General features: G+C 35.6%; 1 protein-coding gene across 8 annotated transcripts in view; it reads left to right on the plus strand.

The window, feature by feature from the left end:
* The window catches only part of LEKR1 (leucine, glutamate and lysine rich 1), a 92,796-nt gene that overhangs the window by 19,719 nt on the left and 48,332 nt on the right, over nucleotides 1–24,745 (plus strand). For all 8 annotated transcript variants that reach the window (XR_005555119.1, XR_005555120.1, XR_005555118.1 and 5 more), the window contains 5 exons: nucleotides 162–337; nucleotides 1,570–1,755; nucleotides 16,001–16,082; nucleotides 19,474–19,551; nucleotides 20,830–21,033. Coding sequence is in view for 5 of the 8 variants with exons in the window: in XM_039330617.1 (XP_039186551.1) it covers nucleotides 162–337; nucleotides 1,570–1,755; nucleotides 16,001–16,082; nucleotides 19,474–19,551; nucleotides 20,830–21,033 (726 nt within the window). In the remaining 3 variants the exon portion in view is untranslated. The remainder of the gene's footprint in view (nucleotides 1–161; nucleotides 338–1,569; nucleotides 1,756–16,000; nucleotides 16,083–19,473; nucleotides 19,552–20,829; nucleotides 21,034–24,745) is intronic.

The following is a 24,745-nucleotide window of genomic DNA, read 5'->3' on the forward strand; positions in this document are numbered from 1 at the left end:
TTTTGCTACTTAAATATTTATTTGAACATGTGTATTTGTGTTAAAAAATTTTCTTTACATTAAAATTGATTTAAATATTGATTTAATCTTTCAAAGGGATATCTTCTAAATATTATTTTGATTTTAAAATCATAACCATTTTTTCTTTTTTCTTTTGGCAGGAAAACATTGCAACAACATAAATTTATCCTAAAGAAAGCCTTTAATCTTATTCCCTTTATCAGGGAAGAATTAAACAAGTTTAAAGAAGAAGTACTTGGTTTTCTCAAAGAATGGATTTCACTAAAAGGAGAGATATTTTTACAACTAAAAACCATTAATAAAATAGGACTGGCAGGTAGATTATCAAAGCAAAGCTTTTCTTAGCATGTTCCACTTTCAGACTGGATTTACAGTTCACATATATTTTATTATCAAGCCAATGCTACATTAATTTAATACCTTGTTCTCATTGAGACATGCTTATGGTACTGTATGGTGTGGGGATTAGAAAAATATTTTCAGTTTCCATTTTGATGCAATTTACCAAAATCAGTATGATTCTGGATATAATTTCATTTCTCTGAATTTTAGGTTTCAGTTTTTCCTTTAAAATGCACAGAAAAATGTTTCTTATGTAAAGTGCCACTGAAAGCATAAATACTAATGACACATCACACAAACACGGATAATCTTGGAGATAATTAATGGAAAAGCATATATATTAGGAAAACAGTTTTAGGGTCAACCTGAAAAATAGGCCACATATTTTTCTGTAGATTTTTAAAATGCAAATTGATGTCAATGTTAACTTGTAAGTTTTTTCAAGATATTAACATACACTTTAACATACAGTGAATACTATTAGGAGAGATAATTGACCATTACATAGGTATTAGGCTGCAGGGTGAATTAATCAAGTTGACAAAGTCTTTACAGGACTTTTATCAACAGTATATTGCTTGTAATGTTTAGCTTTTCACTATGAATTACAGAAGAATTGAATAACAGAATAACAAAGAGTTGGAAGGGACTTTAGAGGTCTTCTAATCCAACTTCCTGCTCAAACAGGAGACAATTCCAGACAAATGGCTGTCCATTTTTTTCTTTAAACCTGCAGTTATGAAGCACCCGCAACTTCTGAAGGCAAGCCATTCTACTAATTAATTGTTCTCAATTGTCAGAAAATGTCTCCTTATTTCTAGGAGTAAATCCATTCTTTTAGTTTGTATCAATTAACTATCAATTGAAATGATACTAGTATTTTAATAACTACAGATACCTATTCTCCTTTCTTATAGAATACATATCTGTAGTAGAATATCTGTATTTTTGTTTGCATCAATTAGTTGACAAGTTGAAATAATGTAGTATCTTAATAACTACAGATACCTACTCTGTTTTCTTATAGAATAGTATAGCAACAAATAAAGATGTTTTTGGATAATATAATGAGAGTACATAAATCTTCCTGCCTGAGCAGGGGGTTGGACTCAATAACCTCCAAGGTCCCTTCCAACTTTATTATTATTATAAAAGTTATAGGATGGATACTTCTATATTTTTGTTTTGGCCTTTATCACATTTCAGAAGTATCCAGTTTGAACCAAACCTTAGGTGAGTGTCAGAGGAAAAATCTAGTACTTCAGGAAGAGGTGGAACACCTAAGAGTGAAGTCAAATGCAGCTGCACTGGAAGCTAAGCAACTTCAGGCTTCTCTTTTACGGGAGAATGAATTACAAAATAAATGTAAGGAATTACAAAAGAAAACGCAAGGTAAGAAGATGATGTTAATTTTTGAAAAAATGAAGAACAGTTTATTTTGAATGCTTGTATTATTGCAGTAACTATTCTATAATGGAAGTAAAGGGAACGGTAAATTTCCTATTATGTGTATAAATGTACATGAACCACTGATTCACGCAATCCCTCCATCAATATATTATTGCATAGTTCTAACAAAAGCAGTCACTTTCACTTTTAAAGTACCCAAAGTTCACATTTTTACTTCTGTATGAACTATGATTTCTTTTAGTTTGAACAATCCATGGTTGAATTATATTTTCAGATTCTGCCTTATTTTAAAACCACAATTCCCACTTGTCATCAGAGTGCAATTTCCAAAGTAGAAACTTGTGCTTCTTTTCTCATAGTGATATAAGAGGAAAAAAGAAAAGTCCAGCTCACAGTTCCCACATGTAGTGGGAAATCATTGTCTTTCATTACATCTCAATGCACCCAAACAACCATTAAAACTCACTTCATATTTGTCTTTTACTAATCTCCTCATATTGTGCACATATATGCTTCTTTTCTTTGAAAGTTTATGGGTAATTTTTCCTTAATAAATAATGGACTTGCAAAATGATATTTATGTACTCAACCCCTTCATCTTATTTTTCAAAAAAGGGATATAGGGTCTTGAAAGGGATTATAAAGAGATCTATAGCCTTTTTAGGAGATATACAAATAATTGTATTATGTTGTATTGTATTTTTTGGGATCTCAAATGATTTATTTGCAAGGAATAAGCAGTAGGTGAAAAAGGTGTATATAAATTGTATATTCAGAAGAGCACAAACATACTACAGTAACCCTGAACAGCAGAAAAAGGAAACAGATAATCTATACAGCATCTTCCAACAAAATATATATCTACACAACTTCGTCAAACCAATATAGCACAACTAAAACAAGCCGTAAAAAGGATAACACAGCCATACATCAAAAACATCTCAAAAACCACCAACATACAATTACAACTACGTGGAATCACCATAGTAAATAAACAAACTAAAGCCCTTCAAAACATTCTACATAAACCAAAAGACCCAGCAGTCCCAGGAGAAAAAAACAGAGTCATCAGTAACATATAGTGTAAAGACGGCAACAGCCACTATGTAGAACAAACAGGCAGAGGACTGGCAAACGCATCCATGAATACCAACTAGCATTAAAACCCTTTAATTTCAATGCATATGGACAGACTTAACCATAATTTCAACTGGGAAACTGTGACCATCCTAGACCAAGCCAAGTCCAAAAACTCTGGATGCCTGGCACTATGACAAACAGGCCATCAATAGACATATAAATATAAACAGCATCTACATACTGTGTAAAAGAGACAATCAACAAACTAAAAAGGGAACAAAAAGACCAAAACATCTCCCCACCAGCAATCAGCACTCAGATGAACATAGATTAACATCAGACCAACAATAAAAAAAAGAATACTCCAATCAAGGAACTGTCAAACAATCTAACAGTAAACAGCCCAACCAAAGAAACTCCAAGACCATTCTAACACTGACAGGGCAAGCCACTAGAATATTTATTGACAGCAAACCCCATTCCTTACTAGCACTGATGATATTATCTAGTTGGGGGTCATGAAACATCTGCAAGAAAACAACAAGCTCAGAGAACACCACAGATCTCTAACATCTCTTGCTTGTCACTGCAAAGTTTTAATAGTTATCACTAGAGAAAAACTCAAAAGAAGGTGATGGTGGTTTTACCATACAGGGTAGGATATCGGAACAATTAATGGTGCACACTTTTCTCCATATTAAACAATTCATTACTGCCATGCCTTGCTTCTTTAGGATCATAATATATATTAGTTGTCTTTTTCAGTATTCAAAGTACTTCATGTATGGTTGCAGTGTTCAAAACTGTATAGTCCAGGAATGGATCATTCTAGTGTTCCCCAGAGTACAATGCTGTACAGCCAGTCTGGCAGACCATGGATCATTTCTGAGGTCAAAGGAATCGTTTGCCAAAAATTGCCCTCAAAACAACCAGATCAGGAGAAAAGCAGTGTTTTATAAAATACTGGAATGTTAGGTTTCTGGACCGCAGTTTTCCATTCAGCTAGTTGTAATCCTTATAAGCACTTCCAGTATTTCCCATATTGAACAGATGCCTAGGCTTGCTTAAAACTATCTAGCTATGTTTTGGCAGAATGGAGATTCAAACCAGGACTCCGTGATTTGTACTGTATTTATCCAACAGGAAAATAAGGTTCCACCCCATTTCCCCATAATTATCTGATAATTGAGGTTATTGATAATTAATTTGTGGATTGGAATACAAGAACCTGTTAAAGGAATCCGGCAAGGCTGTATACTGTCGCCCTGCCTATTTAACTTATATGCAGAGCACATCATGAGAAAGGCAGGGCTAGATGAATCAAAAGTTGGAATTAAGATTGCCGGGAGAAATATCAACAACCTAAGATATGCAGATGATACCACTCTAATGGCAGAAAGTGAAGAGGAACTAAAGAGCCTCTTGATGCGGGTGAAGAAGGAGAGTGCAAAAGTTGGCTTGAAACTCAACATTAAGAAAACCAAAATCATGGCATCCGGCCCTCTCAATTCCTGGCAAATAGATGGGGAAGAAATGGAGGTAGTGACAGATTTTATTTTTCTGGGCTCAAAGATCACCTCAGATGGGGACTGCAGCCAAGAAATTAAAAGACGCTTGCTCCTGGGGAGGAAAGCTATGGCAAATCTAGACAGCATACTAAAAAGCAGAGACATCACCCTGCCAACAAAAGTATGTATAGTCCAGGCCATGGTTTTCCCAGTTGCAATGTATGGCTGTGAAAGTTGGACCATAAGAAAGGCTGAGCGCCAAAGAATTGAGGCCTTTGAACTATGGTGCTGGAGAAGACTCCTGCGAGTCCCTTGGACTGCAAGGCGTTCAAACCGGTCAGTCCTAGAAGAGATCAACCCCGACTGCTCTTTAGAAGGCCAGATCCTGAAGTTGAAACTCAAGTACTTTGGCCACCTAATGAGAAGGAAGGATTCACTGGAGAAGAGCCTAATGCTGGGAAAGATTGAGGGCAATAGAAGAAGGGGACGACAGAGAATGAGATGGCTGGATGGAGTCACTGAAGCAGTAGGTGTGAATTTAAATGGACTCCAGAAGATGGTAGAGGACAGGAAGACCTGGAGGAATGTTGTCCATGGGGTCGCGATGGGTCGGACACGACTTCGCAATTAACAACAACAACAATGAGCATCAGATGTTTTCAAAGAAAAACAAGAAAATCCTGTTGCCTCTTGAAAAAACACTTTTGGGACATTATTTTACTTCTTAGTGTACTGAATGGGTCCTTGACATTATAGAAGTAAGATAAAATGAATCCAAATGAAAGAAGCATGAAACATCATTCTGAGTCCTACCATCTCCTTTAGCAAACCTACTTTGACCATTTTTTTATTTTAATGAGTGGCTGCTGCAGTATAAGAATTGGCATCATCTACTGACCTTGATTAATTGCCCCTATCCTAATCATAGTTAGATCTGTTCAGTACTTTGGTAGGAGACAATCAAGTGTGTAGGTTAGACTGGGGAACTAATGAAACATTATGGGAAAACATTATGGTTTTATTTATGTATGATTTTAATTTGTGAAGCCATTCCCTCACTATCCACTCTTGTGACTTATTCAGAATTAAAAATAGTTTAAAAAAATTGGAGAAGAACAATTACATCTATATAGCAGTAGGGCCAGGGCTAGATAGACCTCAAGGGGAGGGGGATTTTTTTTTTCATAAGATCAAGTACAGAAAAGGCACACCTCCTGGGTCTTCTCAGGTGACATTGTTTTATTGACAGGATCTGGTGCATGCAAACTCCTTCAGATTTTAGAAACAATTGGAGAAAGACACTTCTGTAAATATCTTAGTGACCACAAATGTCCATGTGGGAACATGAGCTTAATTCAAGAGAATCTTTATCTTCCTGCTGCTTAGTTTAAGCTGCCACTTGTTTGTAAATATGGCAATAATGCCCTTGAGACAATACTTCAAGACAGAAAAGTGTGTAACTGGATAACTACTTTTTGGACAAATTATCTTAGGTAGAAAACTATAATCACATAACACTATTCATTTGGACATTGTGACCAAAATTTAAAAAGAATGGAAGCTAGGCTGTTGAACAAAGTCAAACTATACTTGGATGATGACTTTGTTTTTAACCTAAGCCATCTTGTGATAATGCATTTTGTCTCAAAGAATTGTGATTTTTTTTCCATTCCAGAATGGCGATTTTTCTTCTCCAGTTTTCATAAGGGATGAATGTTCCCTTAAAAATATGGAGAATTTCTTCCCACACAAAAGAAACATAAAGAGATGGATAAGTTATCCTGTTTTCTCCACTTCCCACCCCAACCTATTTTATTATTGCACCATACAGAAGTCTCAATAATTCCTAATGACATTATGGGCAAGTAGTTCACAGATTTAGGATTTAACTAAGTTGAGAAAGGTTGTCACATTTTTTTTTCTTCCTATGACATCCCACTATTTGAAGTTTTAAGCAGTTAACTGGAAGTAATTCTAACTTGTATTTTAATGAATGAAAGCTATGAGGTAATTTTTTTGGCAGATTCTACCAATTACATTCCATTAAAGTTATCAATATACTCAGTAACAGGCAATTGTATTATGTTTTGACTGACAAGCTGAAAATCAAGATATACTATGTGTTCCCACTGAAATAATTTTAAATTTTCAAGCATGAAAAACTTGTTTTTTTTTCCTAATCTGTCTTTTCCTTCTTTGAGGTCAGTATGACCAGAAAATTAGTAAAATGAATTCCTGTTTTCCCCCAGAAAGAGCTCAATGGTCTCCTATTTTCAGTAAATAGAAAGACACTATGACCAGCATTGGAACAATTAATAATAGTAATAAAATAAACAGAATTCCTTTTGAAAAGAAAAAAGGGCCAACAAACCCAAATGCATTTATCCACTTATGGGCAAAATATATTTTAATTTGTCTTTAAAGTGAAGTTTGTCTTTAACTTCAAAATGATTTGCTTCTGCTGGAGATACTAGAAGAATTAAAAGATGTGAACAAGAAGTATTATTCCATGGAATATAGTCCCAAATAGGAATCAGTCACAGCAATTTCCCTTGCATAACCTATTTATTGATACTGCATGTAATTTGAGAAGAATATATATATATATGAATATAGTATATGTATTCAGTACGCCTGTATAAAAAAAAAGTGCTCCCGCCAATTCAGTCAATTCAATTATATGGATAACTTATTTGTATAAATATATACAATCAAAGCTGATTTCAACCAGCCTTATGTAGCCAAATTTTGGCTGCTCTCATCATAGTGAAATTCTGTCAGATTCTAGAGGCAAACAATCTCTTCCCCTCCCCCCCCCTAATTTCTGAAGAGTTCTGTTTTTCTTTTTTGCTTTTCTTTTAAAAAGCAGTCATCAGTATCTCATAGTGCGGAAAGATTGCAAAACCTTAGAATGGAAATAGTTACCAAGCTCTGGAACTCCACCAATTTGCAGACAAAAATGTAGTCTTGCAGTGATGAAAATATTGGGACAATAACAATGAACAGTGATAAAGTGAATAGTAAAAAAGAATCCTAGAATAATATTGTAGACTTCTCTTGCCATCCCTAATTTAATCTTTCACCTGAATTGTACTTTCCATTTTTGTGCTGCTTATGTTCTATGTTCCAATTGTGATTTTGTCTTTGTAGCTTGAGATTTTCTTTTCCTGCATGGCAACATAAGCAGATAGATGTCTCAAAGGCTTTAACCTAATTGCATCATACACACCATTGATATCCTGAAAAATACTCACCTCTTCATTAATATGTTGAGTCTATCCAACTTGAGAGAGCCCAATCATAAAGAAAGGAAAAGATACACACCACAACATTGTCCCTCTCACTCCCAATTCACACAGAAAGGCCAGATCAGTACAACCAGTATGGCTGATTTTACCAAAAGCAGCCATGAAATCAAAGAGAAACAGGACAGCTGCAGTACTTTGATTCCACCTCCACCAAAGGTCACCACAAAGTGAGATCAATGCTTTCTTAATTCTATGCCTCTAAACCTGCCAGAGATCATGTCCTTGCAGGGAGTTATTGTCTGGAATTCTTGTAGGCGATCCCAAGTCCTCTTCTTGTCTAGAGAGGAATTCCAAGAAGCTGGTCCATTCATTGGCTCCTTGTTCTGCTGCAGTCATTGGCTGTGCAGTCAATGGAGCCATCTTCATTTTGTCATTGCTTCTCTCAGAAGTCCATGAATATGTCTGATCCTTGATAAGAAGCCTTGTTAATGGCCTGCTACTGTGGCTGTGATAAAGCATTTCAACCATACTCCATCTGAAGTTTAGCAAGTGGACTCAAATGATAAAACTTTACAGTCAAAATATCAGGATACTAAAATGCTGTGTCTGAAGTTTGTCTTGTTCATAGAAACATAGAAAACTGATGTCAGAAAAAGAGCTAGTGGTCCGTCAAGTCTGCCCTTTGAGTTTATTTTGTTTTGTTTTTAATTAATTAATCAATTTTAAGTATTATTTTTATTTTTTTTTATTTTGTTAGATGATGGACATGTGTTTGCAAATGAATTTATCCTTTGAAACTTATATTACCTTTTTAATAATGATTTTATTAAAGTTTATAATTAGAAATATAAAATAACTAACTTGCTGGAATTGACCCACAGATTAGTGATATTTACCACATGAATGGACATAAATGCTTGGTGCCATGGAACAATAGAGTAGGCAGCAATCATTTGCCAATAAATCCAACTCCTTGCTCAGTTCAGGGTGTTGCACTTTAAGCATTTCTGACAAAAGGTTATTCAGTTTCTGCATGAACACTTCTCAAGAGGAGAAGGCTGAAAGTGAACCTTCCACCTCTCTGGATAATTAATTCCACTGTTGACCTGCCCTTAATGCTAGGAAGATTTTTCTAATGTTTGGTTGGAATCTGCCTCCCTGTAACTAGAACTGATTTATCTATATCTTTCACTCTGAAATGATGAAAAGTACCTTTTGACTGTCAGTCTGTATACTTTTTCAGATATTTGAAGAATGCAATGGTGCCCAAACTCAGTGCCCTGTTCTCAAAATTAAGCATTTCTAATTCCTTTCAATCTTTATTTTGATGATTGTTATTGCCTTTATTTGAACTAGTTGGTCCATATTGCCCTGGAGGTGGGATCAGGGCAGATGAAAATACATTTTTACCATGATTTGGAAGGAAGCTTCAAATTGGATAAAGCCAAAAATTGCATTTTCCTTTAACAATCATGTCACATTGTTGAGTTATATTTAACTTGTGAACAACTTCAGTTCTAAGTTCCCTGTCACATTTTTTGTTACAAAGCCAAGAATTCCTCATCCCATAGCTATACATTATATTTATATTTTATTTATATTTATATCAAGTGTTTATTATTTTTACAAATAACTCAAGGCAGTAAAAATCCTATTTTTCCCACAACAGCCCTGTGAGGTCAGTTGAGCTAAGAGAGAGTGACTGGCCCAAGTCATCCAGCTGGGCTTTCATGGCGGGACTAGAATCTGCTTTCTAACCTGGTGCCTTAACCACCAGACCAAACTGGCTTTACTGGCTTTTGTGTTGAGAATTTTGAATTTATTAAACTTTATTATATTTTTTTAATTTTCTAGATTATTGAAAATATGTTGACGTTTATTACCGTCTGTTAAAGTTTTAATTGTCTCATCTACATTTACATGAGTTAAACATTTGAGACGCATCCTTCTACTTCTTTATTTAAGTAATTTATAAAACGCTAAAGGGACTACTCCCAAGATATATCATTTTGATGTTCTACTTGATATTTCACTTCATCTTACTGAAAGCAAAACACATGTCCACGACATTCCCATAATGTATTAAGAAACTACCTTATATATAAAGAATAAGCTTAGCCTATAAGACATGTCCTTGGCAAATCTATGCTGACTTCTAGTATTCGTTGTTTACAAAGTGTTTGCAGATTGTTTCATTACATACTTTTTGACTCATTGTTAACTGTACCCTGCTTTTTCTGTTTTGATGGTATCTGTTTTCCCCCATTTATCAGCAACATCTCTATAATAGTGGATGATATTAAGAGAGTAGCATTAATGTAATACATTGTCCCATTAAGCCTAGCCCATACTACTGAGGCTGGCAGAAAGGGCCTACTGCGGATCCTGCCGGAATCCTAAAGGAGAGCCTTCTCTGCCACAGCATCTGCCCTTTGGAACCTTCTGCTCTCCAGGATGAGATCTGCCACCAACCTCCTATAACAGCATAAAGACCTGGTTCTGCAAGTTGATCTGGGGACCCAATGGGCCAGTTCAGCTCTGGCTACTAAATCAATAGCAGACTTCACCTTCCCCCTCCACTTTCTGCTCCCCACTCATCCATCTTTTTTTGTACTAACCATATGGATATGTTTTCTTTGTTTTCTTTTTCCTTGGTTATTTTATTCTATTTTACTTTCACTTTGTTTAAAATTCCTTTTTATTTCTTCATCTTTTTAATGGTTGTGAGCCATCTAGAGTAGCCCCATGGTGAGATAGGTGGAAAATAAATTTAATAAAAAGAAAGCAAAAGTAGTCCCAATAGTAACAGGCGCCTTCAGTGCAATCCAAAGCAACTGGAACACCACTTGAACTCCATCAGCATCAACAAATTCATCATCAGTCAATTGCAAAAAGTGGCTTTACTCAGAACAGCTTATATCCTGCAACGATATCTATAACATCATCAGACATCTACATCTCCCTGTCCCAGGTCCTTGGAAAGGATTTGATAGGTGGATTAAAATGCCAAATCCAGTCTAAACATCTATGCAATAAACCATAATAATATAGATGCCCTTTTCAATCTGCCTCTCTCTAGATGTGTTGACACAGCTCTAGAACACTGAGAATTATAGGTATTGGAATTACAGTACACGTGGAGATTGTCACTTTGGGTAAAGTAGAATTTGTGGAAACTGTTGGTATAAGTAAACTTAGGAGCACTTGTGGGATTTGCAATAATACAGGCTTTGATTATTTAAATTCTATTACTGTGCAATTTTAAGAAATGTCATCAATGTATTTTTATTGCACAACTTAAAACAGGTAATTTTCTATGTTTGACAAAATCTTATGACATATTAATTCTTCCACCTGGATTATCTACTATGTCATATTGAAACAATTACGGTACTAAAATGTGTATGGAAATCTTTTTATATAACTGCTCTTTGCATGTTGAATGCAATTTCTCCATAAATGTGGTTTACTGAGAAGGTCAGCTTTTTGATGTACAAGAGTTCCTTTAAAATTATTTTTACATTTGATATGATTATGTGGAAGCTCTCCCATGCCTATAGCAAAAGGGTCACTGTGACCAGCTGTGTTATAGATTTTGACAGTACACTTTTGACATAATATAAAGTTGTGCTTGTTGTCATTGTCAGATCTTTCAGGTATGTATAAAGTATGCCAGGAGGGATTAAATTAATGTAATTTAATACTCTGTACAGAAATAAAAATAATTTTAACATATGAAAAAAGTAATTGAAAATAGTTCTTCTCTCGGATACTGGGTCAAGATGGGAGGTGAATATAGCATTTTTTGTGCTTTATTGATAAAGTACTATTATTGCTCTGATGGTTTGCTAGAGTTTTAATCTTGTCTTTTTATTATTGTGTGTAATTGACCATCTAGGGTTATTTTGTATAATACAGGTGTGCTGTATAAATTTATGAAACAAACCAATAAAATAAATAAAATTTGGCAGGTATTCGGACCTCGCTGGGCCTGTCTGGTTCCAGAAACTTAAATAAGCCAGGGCTCATTACTTTTTGGACAGGAAGTACTGGAGAATGTTAGGACTGTGGACTAGACTGAGAAGGGGGAAAAAAACAACCTGGAAGGAGGTATCAGAACTAGTTCACGACGTAACCATGAATAGAAGGATGGCAACCTTTTTCTGTTGCTTCTCAACATTTATTTATTAATCATATTTTATATGGCCATTCATCTCATGCAATGTGACTCTGGGTGGCCTACAAAACAATCATAAAAATATTTTTTAAAATGTACAAAAGAACAAAGAATATTGTTGTAAAAGGCTAAGAGAAGGCATCAGGTTTTAAACAATAGAGCAGCGGTTCTCAACCTATGGGTCGCGACCCCATTTGGGGTCGAACGACCATTTTACGGGGGTCGCCAAACAATGCGATCTGCCATTTTTCCCCCTCAGGGGGCGCCGCCGCGCATGCGTGCCGCGCATGGGGGCGCCGCCGCGCATGCATGCCACGCATGGGGGCGCCGCCGCGCATGCGTGCCACGCATGGGGGCGCATCCGTGTGACGGGGGTCGCCATCACACAAAGGTTGAGAACCGCTGCAATAGAGCTATCATCAAGTTACTTGTGATTCCCAACCCATTGACAAAAGTGAGGTTTAAGGGATTTCCAGAAGGTTGGGAGAAATGGGGAGGCCTTATTGCAGACTGACCTGGAATTTAATATCAGTGGCCGAAAGACAGGGCTTCTGAAGGTCAGATGACTGGACTCCAGGGTTGAGATCAAAGAGCTAGAACATGAAACCTGTAAGACACTGGGCCCATAAACTGACATTTAAGGATTGTATCCTCTGATTAAAGTTAATGAAATTATTAATACTAATCTTTATTGATAGGGCACTCTGCATCAGTTTATCTCGTGCCCTTCTAAAATCTTCTAAATTGATGGCCATTACCAAATCTGCTGGCAGTGAATTCCATAATTTAGATATGATTTCTATAAATAAATACTTTCTTTATCAGTTCTGAATCTCCCTACATTTGGAAGGGCATCCTTTATCCTCCCCAGTTATTTCAGTTGCCATTTTCTGCACAGTAATTTTCTTTGTTTTCTAATACAATTGTTCATGTAATTATTATATTTTTACTGTTCTGTATATTAAAGTCCATTCAAAAGCAAGTTATTTTTCCACTTGAGAACAAAGTATTTCAATCTATATAAAATATATGCTAACAGAGCTGCTTAATGTCTAAATTATTGAGCTCTCAAGTGTTTTCCCTCAATGATTGGTCCATTAGTGTGAGAAAGTGGCAAGAAGGTGACAAGCAACAGGGAGAAAGCAGAACTACTCAACTCGTTTTTTGCATCCGTATTTGCACAAAGGGAAAAAACAGTCCAACCTATCAAAAACAATACCATAAAAAACAGATTAGAAACACAAGTTGAGATAAGCAAGAAAATGGTAAGTGAGCACCTATCCAGCCTAGACGAGTTCAAATTGCCAGGACCAGATGGATTACACCCCAAGGTTCTGAAGGAACTGGCAGATGTGATCTCAGAACCACTGAACTATATTTTTCAAAGATCCTGGAGCATTGGGGAACTACCAGAGGACTGGTAAAGAGCTGATGTCGTTCCCATCTTCAAAAAAGGGAAAAAAATGGATCCAGGAAACTACAGACTTATCAGCCTGACCTCAGTACCTGGGAAGATCTTGGAAAAGATAATCAAGCAACAAATCAGTGAACACCTAGAGGCAAACAAAGTCATTACCAAAGCCAACATGGGTTTGTCAAAAACAGATGCCAATCAAATCTTATTGCATTCTTTGACCAGGTGACAAAAATAGTGGACCAGAGGAATGCTGTGGATATAATTCACTTGAACTTCAATAAGGCATTTGATAAAGTAGACCACAACCTACTACTTGACAAGATAGAAAAATGTGGGTTAGACAGTATCACCACCAGATGGATTCGTAGCTGGCTGACCAGCTGTACTCAGAGTGTGGTCCTCAGTGGAATTGCATCTACATGGAGGGAAGTGTGTAGTGGGGTGCCTCAGAGCTGTGTTCTGGGTCCAGTGCTCTTCAACATCTTCATCAACGATTTGGATGAGGGGATAGATGGGGAACTTATCAAATTTGCAGATGACACCAAGCTGGCAGGAATAGCCAACACTCCAGAAGACAGGCTTAAGATACAGGAGGATCTGGACAGACTTGAACACTGGGCACTATCTAACAAAATGAAATTCAATGGTGAAAAAAGTAAGGTTCTACATTTAGGCAAGAAAAACCAAATGCACAGGTATAGTATAGGTGGTACTTGACCCAATATAGTAACTGTGAGAGGGATCTTGGAGTCCTTAAATATGAGCCAGCAGTGTGCTACAGCTGCCAAAAAAGCCAACATAGTGCTACGCTGCATTAACAGAGGGATAGAATCAAGATCATGTGACGTGTTAATACCACTTTACAATACTGTGGTAAGGCCACACTTGGAATACTGCATCCAGGTTTCATCACCACGAAGTAAAAAAGATGTTGAGGCTCTAGAAAGAGTACAGAGAAGAGCAACAAAGATGATCAGGGAACTGGAGGCTAAAACATATAAGGAACGTTTGCTGGAACTGGGTATGTCTAGTTTAATGAAGAGAAGGATGAGGGGTGACATGATAGCTATGTTCCAATATCTCAGGTGTTGCCACAAAGAAGAGGCAGTCAAGCTATTCTCCAAAGCACCTGAGAGCAGGACAAGAAGCAATGAATGGAAACTAACCAAAGAGAGAAGCAACCTAGAACTAAGGAGAAATTTCCTGACAGCTAGAGCAATTAATCAGTGGAACAACTTGCCTCCAGAAGCTGTGAATGCTCCAACACTGGAAGTCTTTAAGAAGAGACTGGACAGCCATTTGTCTGAAATGGTATAGGGTTTCCTGCCTGAGAAGGGGGTTGGACTAGATGACCTCCTAGGTCACTTCCAACTTTATTATTATTATTATTCTGTGCCTTGACATTTTGGATGGTTTGTATTTTTTTATATTTCCTTGAAATAAAGATTTTCTTCATTTAAGCTTAAGTCCTGGTGATTTCATGGACATATCCATATAGAATTTTTGGCATCATTGCAGAAGTGATTTGTCGCCCAGACTTTTTATTTTTATTTTAAAACTCCCACATTTGGTTTACATCCAACGATTTCCTAGCAATCTTCCATTCTAATGTTTGTTAGGTCTGACCTTGCTTAGCCTTTCTGAGATCCACCAAGGACAACTGGGGCTGTCACTTGCTGACTCACAATTAGTTGGAAGGATTTCAAAGAGGGGAAACAGCAAGTTTTGGAGGCTTACAGAAGAATCTATTGTTTACAGAATAACAGAGTTGGAGGGACCTTGGAGGTCTTCTAGCCCAAACCCCTGCTCAGGCAGGAAACCCCTATACCATTTCAGACAAATGGTTGTCCAATTTCTTTTTAGAAACTTCCATTGTTGGAGAACTCACAACTTTTGGAAGCAAGTCATTCTCCTGATTAATTGTTCTAACTCAGGAAATTTCTCCTTAGTTATAAGTTGCTTCTTTTCTTGATTAGTTTCCATCCATTGCTTTTTGTCCTGCCTTCAGGTGCTTTGGAAAATAGGTTGATCCCCTCTCCTTTATGACAATCCCTTAGATATTGGAACACTGCTATCATGTCACCCCTAGGCCTTCTTTTCATTATATGTACAGCAGGGGGCTGGAATGAAGACCATTTTGTAGCCATATGTGCTGATATTTTTTTTCTGGATTTATTTTATATATCATTTATAGTAAATACTTGCACAAGCCCACTGTAATCAACAAATGTTTTTGTAAAACCAGTGATAATCAGTTTGCAGTGTTTACCTTTTATGTAACTCATTTTTTTCTGATATCATTACCTAATGATATCAAAAATACTTTTATAGCCTTGGAAATTCTAGAAAATTGCATCAATATAAAATTTTGGTCTGGGACACACCTGTTCTACAAACTGTTCCATATTTTTTTAAAATTCTTAGTACAATTAATCTAGAAAGTTCCCAAAATCTGTTCCGGAGAATTGGGAGACCATCTGGTGCATTATTTTGAGAAGACATGGAGAAAGAAAATAAAAGCCATGCCATACAAGTGAATATCTGCTTCCATCTCCTATAAGAACTTTAGGAGGTATTTTGGATTATTTTTATTATATTGTACATTCACAATAAATTTTATTTTGCTTCTTATAATATTTTATAACTAAAACATTAACACAAATACAGGAATTAATTTTTATAAATAATTCACATTATAAAATATTACATGCTTTAATATATTGTAACTGACTTGAATCTTGAGGCAGAAGGTATAGTTAAACTAATGAAAATGATAAACAATAATTTGTTGTTACAGAAATAACAGATGAAATACAGGCAACTGAACTCAAGTTCCAGAAAGCTGCCGGTGAAATTACATATTTTAAAGAATTAGTCATGTAAGACACTTTATTCATACAGAATACCATTCTTTTTTGCTTAACAATTTGTAATTATTTTCGTGAATGCTACAGTACTTGAAAAGTTAGAGTGTATCTTAAGGTTATTATATTCTGCATTTTTGTTTGAAAAGTATCCCATGTACATGTGTTCACATATACACATACCGAATCAAGCCAAGATCCAGCCTGTTTCCTTTAGTGGCCAACTGGATAGTTCCAGATAGTCCACTCAGAGGACTTAAAGGCCTAAATCTTGTTTATCACTGTTTCCCAATAATGCCCATAATTTTCAGATAAGCAATAAAGACAAGATCTTTCTAATGCATTGGTGGAGAAAACTGTGTGACAGTGTGATTAACTAGTCCTATCCATTTTTACCATTTTTACTATCAGAGATGTATTAGTGGGAAAAGATTATGTAGAGGATTGTGAAAATTATACTCATGATTGGGATTAGGTTAAAAGAAGCCTTTACAAATACAGGTAATCCTTGTGTAACAATGGTAATTGGGACTGGCAACTCCATTGATAAGCAACACTGTTGTACAGTGTGATGTAATATGACTGGGCCAACTTACGATAGCAGTGGCAATTCCACCTGCCCTTGTTATATAAATCCCACAAGGTCAGAGCATCCCATGCCTGCATCATTGCCCTTTGTGATCTCCTGCTGTCTTCCCCATTGATGTTGCTTGTCAGAAGTGACGGATGCAAACGGTTATCCTGTGATGACGAGACCCTGTCACTATCATTATTGCAAGCCAGTTGCCAGCACCTGAATCATATTCACGTAACTCTAGGGATGCTGCAAGGGCTGCAATGACAAGGAACGGTTGTAAGACCCTTTGTTCAGTGCTGTCATAACATCGAATGGCCACTGAATGAGTGGTCGCTGAACAAGAACTATCCGTAGAATATCCTTTGGATGTTTCCTTAAAATGTTTGTATAGATAATAATACATCTATGTTGATCCACCTGGGCCAGAATCCATTTCCATCTACTACTAAATTGCATACAGGTAGTCCTTGACATACAACCATTTGTTTAGCGACCGTTCAAAGTTTTAATGACACAGAAAAAAAGTGACTTAAAACCTTGTACTTATATCTGCTGCAGCTTCCCCATAGTCATATGATTAGAATGTGGGCACTTGGCAACTGGCATGCATTTATGAGGGTTGCAGTGTCTTGGAGGGTCACCCGATCACCATTTGTGACTTTTCCAGCCAGTTTCTGGTAAGCAACGTCAATGAGGGGAAGCCAGATACGCTTTACAACTGTATGAGTCACCGCATGGCAAAAGAGTTCATGAGATCAGGCATGTCTCACTTAACTGCTTTGTTTAGCAGTGGAAACTCTGGTCCCAGTTGTGGTTGTAAGTCAAGGACTATCTGTATATAGAAGCACCGGCTTTGGCTTACTGGAGAATATCAGACTGATTCCTATTGAATCAGAACCTGAGTCCGACTGGCAGCTGGAGCAGTTCTCCAAGAATTTGGGTAGGGGACTTGTTGCGCTTTAAAAAATATTCACCTCAGGCTGTTCATTGTACATTGTCCAACTATGACTTGAATAACAAATGTAATTTGTTTGATTTTAAAATACAACACAAACTTACTAGTTTCTGTGCTGCTGGTTGGAATAGAATAAGGTGATACATGTTTTCTTTTGTGAATTCATAGTTCTAATCTGGAATATATGTATGTATATATGTACAGGTATATGTATGTATGTATATATGTATACATATATACATACAATTCAAAGGAATCTATATTGGCACTAAAGTATAATGTTATTAAATGAAAACTTCATTTTTGCATAAAATATAAATGGTACTTAACTTACTGCTCCATACATATTTGTTACTGCTAACCAGTTCCAGAAATCAGCAAATTTCAGAAATAATTCCTTAGATTTCAAAGATGTTCTTCTATACTTGTAAGTTTACTTACATGTTCTTTGACAGTAAACAGCAAGACAGATTTATGATTTATTTGCTTAAATATATAAATAATTGGACTATATATTTATTTATTTATGAGACTTATATACCGCTTTAAGTGAAAGCACTCTCTAAGAGGTGTACACCAGTAAGCAATGTATATATATATATTTTACATTGCCCCCAACAATCTGGGTCCTCATTTTACCTACCTCGGAAGGATGGAAGGCTGAGTCAACCTTGAGCTGGTGAGATTTGAACCGCTGACCTGCTGAACACAGTCAGCTAAAGTGGCCTGCAGTACTGCACTCTAACTGCTGCGCCACCTCGGCTCATTTGGCAAATTTTACACTTGAATTCTTCACTAGAAAAAAATGGAATAAAAGCTTTTGAATTCTGTCAATACATACAGTAAATCAGATCAGCAAAAGATATAGTAATTGGCCATATGCTTATATTAAAGTATATATCTGCACAAGAAAGGTAAAAAGTTTGTTACGTAAAAAAAGTTTGTTACATAAAATCATAACAAAGAGCAAAAAGTGTTGAGTTGCTGCATGTTCTCCACTGTTTGTTTTTGATGGGAAGCAACTTGAGTTGCTGAAACTTTTCTAGAGAAATGAAGTAGTAAGGAAGAAGCATTTCTTCAATTCTGTCATCTGCACCCAAGAAGCTTTTTCTCAATTAAAGTTGTCCTGCAGAGCTGGTTTTTCCTTCTATGGGAAAAAAGAGACAAGAACCTACAAATAGAATCAGATAACACAAAGAGCCAATAGGGCTCTCTCTATTCCGGTTTTTAACAATACCCCCCCCATATTAGAGTTCTTTCTGATTGTGCTGGTACCTTCTTTTTTATCTGTAGTCTTGATATGGACTGTTTTATTGTAGCATGAATAATCTATTACAGGGTACTATATATGTTAACTTTCTTATTTGAAGTGTTCTAAACCATCTACTGAGGTTTTCTCTATTACAAGTTATGTTTTTTCCCAGTAAATAGGAGAGGAATTTATTAGAGAACTTATTTTCAAAAAACACCATGGCTATAACGTTTGAGCTTTTCTAGTTTAATACTTATCCCTATTTTAGCTTATAACACATGTGCACAGTTCAAACAAAAGAGGAAAAAAACAGTTGGGATTTTTGTCTTGGTACTAGTTGGCTGTTAATATCGTCTAATCTCAATTATTTACATAGTAGAATTTTGGTTTGAGAACCATCTAGTATATTGGTGATAGATAGATATACTGCTTGCTTGCATACATTTCTGAGTTTTCTCATGCCGACTTATAAATAAAAGTGTATATTAAAACAATATTTAACTTTGTGTAGTTTTACTGAGGTTTAGAACAAGCATTAAAAAGTTAAGCCACTTTATTACTAAAATTATCTTTATTTTTTAAAAGAAGTAAAATTAAAATAATTCCATGTTTTGTATTCTAGAAAGAAATCAAAAGAATGTGAAGACCATCAGAGGGAATTTCAAAAGTTGTCATCTGAAATTGGAATAGCTAAATCTCGGTATGAGTCATAACAGTTACAAATATATGAAATGGAGGTGGTGTTTATAACTTCTACTTAAATAATTGTGTTCAGTGTCGTAGCACTTTTCATAATTGTTTTATATTGTATGATTTTTATTTATTTGTTACATTTTTACTCTGCTTTTGCACATACTAAAAATGCTAAACATAGAAGATTTGTCTAATTTTCTTTTTTTTTTTTTATTAAAAGTTTTATAAATTTTACAAGAAAAACAAGAACAATACAGAACAAAAAACAACATATACAAAAGAAAAAAAGTTAAACAATACATATATATAAAAAAAAAAAAAACCCCACCCCACACCCCTCCCAAAAACCCTCCCTTCCCCCCCCCTGAGCTTCCCAGAGCAGAATATAGGCTTGAAAATAAAAAAAAATAAAAATTAAATTAAAAACTTTATGTTTATATATATAAAAAAGATATCTATAATATATATAAAAATAAAACTTATGAAAAAGCTATATGATATTTTTGTATACCCAATCTAAATTGTATAAATTTTATCCTTTCCCAGATAGCAAAAAACTTCTCTTGCGTTTGTTGCTTTAAGAAAGCCGAAATCTTTGCCATTTCCGCCAGATAAGCTACTTTAAAAAACCATTCCTATGTAGGCAAAGATTCCTTCTTCCAATATTGTCCAACTAACAGCCTCGCGGCTGTGATCAATAACATCAATACCTCCTTTGTATCACAATCTGTAACAATACCTAACAAAAATAATTGCGGAGTGAATTTTACCCTCCTTCTAAAAATTCTCTGGATATTCCACCATATTTTGATCCAAAATGCTTTTATCTCTCTGCATGACCACCAAATATGATAATAGGAAGCCTCCTTATAACCACATCTCCAGCATTTAGGTTGCACGTCAGGGTACATGATTTGTCTAATTTTCTTAAACTAGGTTCCTAGTCTCTATTTCCTAACCTGTTTATGTTATACTTCTTTTACTAATTTTCAATTTATTCAGATCATAAGTCTGTTAGAGAAAGCTCTATCTTTTCTTTGTACATTTATTAAACTTTTAAAAGTTTCTTTTAATTATATGGATTTGTATTTTTATAAATATATATTTCTAGGTCTGATTTTGTTACATTTCCTGTAATTCATTTACACTCTTATTTAATGAAGAGAAGTTCTTCCCATAAACTTCAGTTCCATTTATTATTAAGGGCCATTTAAAGTGAGAGAGAGAGAATGTATATGTGTGTCTGAATATTTCAGTTATGATATTTATTTTGTTTTACATTTAGGTTTACTCATATAGTGACAGAAAAAGAACAATCTTTACTTGCCTGCCAACAAATGTATCAATGTTTACAGGAAGAAACAATTGCGAAAGAAAAAAGAGAAGATAATTTTAAAAAAAGAACAAAGATTTTGGAAAGTGAATTGGAAACAATCAACAACCTTCTGAAACAGCAAGAGGAAGAAATAGTCATCCTTAAGCAAGAAAGGTAATTAGAAATGTCTTGGCATACCTAGGGCTACAAGGGCAAAGGTTTCCTTTCCACATACATTACTCCTTACTCAAAATAAATAATTACACATGCTGTTAGTGTGCAATAAAAGAATGTTATTTTAAATAAAAAGAAAAGCATTTTGTACAATCTCAAGCATGTTTACTCATCAGTGATCCCGTTGAATGCTAAAGGTCTGCAGTGTATATACCTAAGATAGAACCCATAACCAGCCAAGAGTTACAACAAATAGTGGCCCTAACTGAGATTAATAAAGCTTCAATACCATTCAGGTCAATGGAAGAGGTTAACAATTTTTAAATGTTCTATTTATTTTTATTGTGATGACTGAATGATTAATTTTCTCCAGTATGCCAGACCCAGCTCTTATTATGGACATTGGAGAAATAAAACTGTCCAAAGCATTGAATATATTTTATCTAAATTGTCATTTCAACTTCTACCCAAGTAGCTTGATGACATGGGATGGAGGGCTGTATAGTAGATGCTGTCACTGCCTTTTACTTAGTATGTTCGAGAGGCTCAAATTGTCGGTGACCCCAGCAAGCAGAGAAGAACCAAAACTGGGTTTCCCACAATTTCACTTACTATTTAGCTGTGGCTATTTACTTACTTTCTCACCCACCTTACTAATTTGGATTCCCATACTATTGAAAGGAATTCACATGGAATTTCATATGAATTCAAGGGTAATATGAGATTTAAGCTTGGGGGTGCGATGGCTCAGCAGTTAAAGATGCTGAGCTTGTTAAGTAGAAAGCTGACAGCTTGTGTTCGAGACCTGAGAACTGTGTGGGCTCCCGTTACTTGCCCCAGCTCCTGCCCACTTAGCAGTTTGAAAGCACGCAAACATGAGTAAATAAATAGGTATCACTTTGGTGGGAAGATAATATTGTTCCATGAACCTCAGTGCATATTCATGCTGGCCACATGACCACCAAAATAACTTTGGACAATGTTGGCTCCCTTGGCTAAGAAATTGAGATGAGCACGGCCCCTAGAGTCAGAAGTGACTGGAGAGGGGAAACCTTTACCTTTTATGAGATTTAAATGGTAGTTCTTATTTCATACTATATACTATCATCACATTATATGAATTCTCAGCTACATTATGCCTCTGAAAGTAATGCATGCCTATCTATTTTTTTAGGCGGTGATAGTGTTATTATTTTATGATAAAATAATTTTTGTGTATTTTTCTAAATATGCTATCCTATGGGAGATCTTTGCTGCTTTTTTCTGGTAAGTGGGATCATCAAATAAGCTTGCAAACAAATATGAAACATGAATCCACTATGCTTAGTTGTATCACCTATGCAATAGGTTCAGCATCGTAAGATCACAACCTAATTACCATAATTAAACTTTTTTGGTTAATAGTACCTTGTTCTTTTATTTATTTATTTGATTTTTATAGCTGCCCGTTTCAACAAATCTGGACAGGGTACATCATAAAACGTAAAAACAAATTAATTAAATAACTAAAACAATACAAAATACATAATAGTCACCAAGTAGAACTATTGTCATGAATGTTAATGCAGCCAAGAAATGGGGCCACTCAGAACCCCAGCTCCAGGCCTGTATCCAGGAAAGCCAACAAGATCAGAGTCATCCTGATTTCTGAAGGGAGAATGTTCCAGAAGGCAAGGGTTATGAAAGAGAAAGCATGTATCCTGGTTCCCGCCAATCAACATTCCTTGGTGGAAAGAACCCATAACACGACCAACCTGCTGGACTGAATTGAACAAGTGGAAACAACCTGGAGAAGACGGTCCCTTAGGTAGCCCAGTCCCAAGCCATAAATGACTATAAACTGATAACCAACACCTTGAATTGTACCTGGAAGCATACTGGAAGCCAAGGCAGTTCACGTAGCAGTGGTGTTACATGTGTCAGATATCTGACACACATTAGTACCCCTGCAGCTGTATTCTGCACCAGTTGAAGCTTTTGAATGCTCTTCAAGGGTGGCCCCATGTAGAAGGCATTGCAGTATTTCAGATGAGAGGTCACAAGAGCATGACTGTCCATGAGCAAATCCTCCTTGTTTCTTAAGTTGTTTGCTGTGAAGACATTTCCCCAATTTGTAGATGCCCCAAATCACTGTATCAGTGAGATGGGTGGCATAAAAATTTAATAAATAAATTATGGCACATGCATACACATGCTGGATTCATGCAGGCATAAGTGTTCCTGAGATAACAGAGTCTGTCTTAGACAAATGGGAGCATCACATGCCTAGGAATGGCTAATTAATCATTTATATATTTCATTACATTGATTTTCCAAGGAACTAAGTAAAAATTCAAGTTGTTTGCCCTGAATTAGAGCTATAGTGTTATATACCTAGACAGTTTTAATATTCCAATTTATATTCCAGCCTTTCCCAACAATGTGCTTTTTAGATGGTTTAGATTACAAACCCTATCATTCCCCTGTGAGCATGGCCACGATGAGGATGAGGGTAGCTGGCCTGAAAAGTAGCTCCGTATCTCATAACTGTGGATTGATGCCCAAGGAGATCTATGTAGATATTTTTCTTTAATTTTTTGAAACGTAATAAATTTTTCACATTGGAATTGGTGTATCGGGATTGTGGTTAATTCATTATGTAACATGCTAGTCCTAATATGTATATGTTTGTATTTTAGTATAGTGCTTATCAAAAGTCATTATTCACAATTTTAATAGTGTTAGTGAGGTTTGCCTCCCTCTCCAATATTCTTTAATCCAAGAACATAAATAGGTTCTTAAGATCTATAATTATTGCTATTTTTCAATACATGGGATCCAATAATATAATTTCCTCTTTCCTAAGTGTTCCCAAATAGAATTACAATGTGTACTAATTGGAGATAGGTCAGGATTTGATATGTACAATCAGATAATTTTCCCATATCTATTTTCTAAAAGCAGTTGCAAAGACAGGAGCACAGGCAAAAGTCAAACAGCTGTGCTTATCTTATCACCTGTGTACTTTTCTCATTCTAAAGTGAACTCACATATATGTTGTTTCCCTCTGGGGTAAATGTGTCCTGATTTTTGAAATATAGATTAGGGATGCAGGGAAAGAGTTTATTTCTTCTCTTTTAGTGGGATCTCCAAGTTTGGTCCCTGTTTGTAGCTGTTTTAACAAGTATTTAATTGCTTTAATATTTTAACTTTAATGTTATGCATTTTAATAATATTTTATTATTTGTTTTGAATTGTATTTTTCTGTTTTAATTATGTTTTTGCAAGCTGCCTTAAGGAAGGAAATAACATGCAATGAATATACATTAACACCATATTTTTATGGACAATTACATCAGCTATGCACGACTTCTGATTATTTATTAAATGCAGCAGTAAATTACTGTGATGACATAGTTACTACATAGGTAATCCCTGACGTATGGCTACAATTGAATCCAAAATTTCTGTTGCTAAGTGAGACTTTTTAAAGTGATCTTTCTTGCCACAGTTGTTAAGTGAATCACTACAGATGATAAGTTAGTAACATGATTTTAAGTGAATCTGGCTTTTCTATTGAGTTTGTTCAGAAGGTTGAAAAAAGTGATCACATGACCTTGGGACACAGCAACCATAATAAATATGAACCAGTTGTCAAGCATCTGAATTTTGATCACATGATCACAGGGATGCTACAAAGGTCATAACAGTGAAAAACACTCATAAGTCACAT

This window comes from Crotalus tigris, unplaced genomic scaffold (assembly GCF_016545835.1).
Source record: "Crotalus tigris isolate CLP2741 ecotype Arizona unplaced genomic scaffold, ASM1654583v1 scf7180000024430.1745191, whole genome shotgun sequence".
In the NCBI taxonomy this organism is placed as follows: Eukaryota; Metazoa; Chordata; class Lepidosauria; order Squamata; family Viperidae; genus Crotalus; species Crotalus tigris.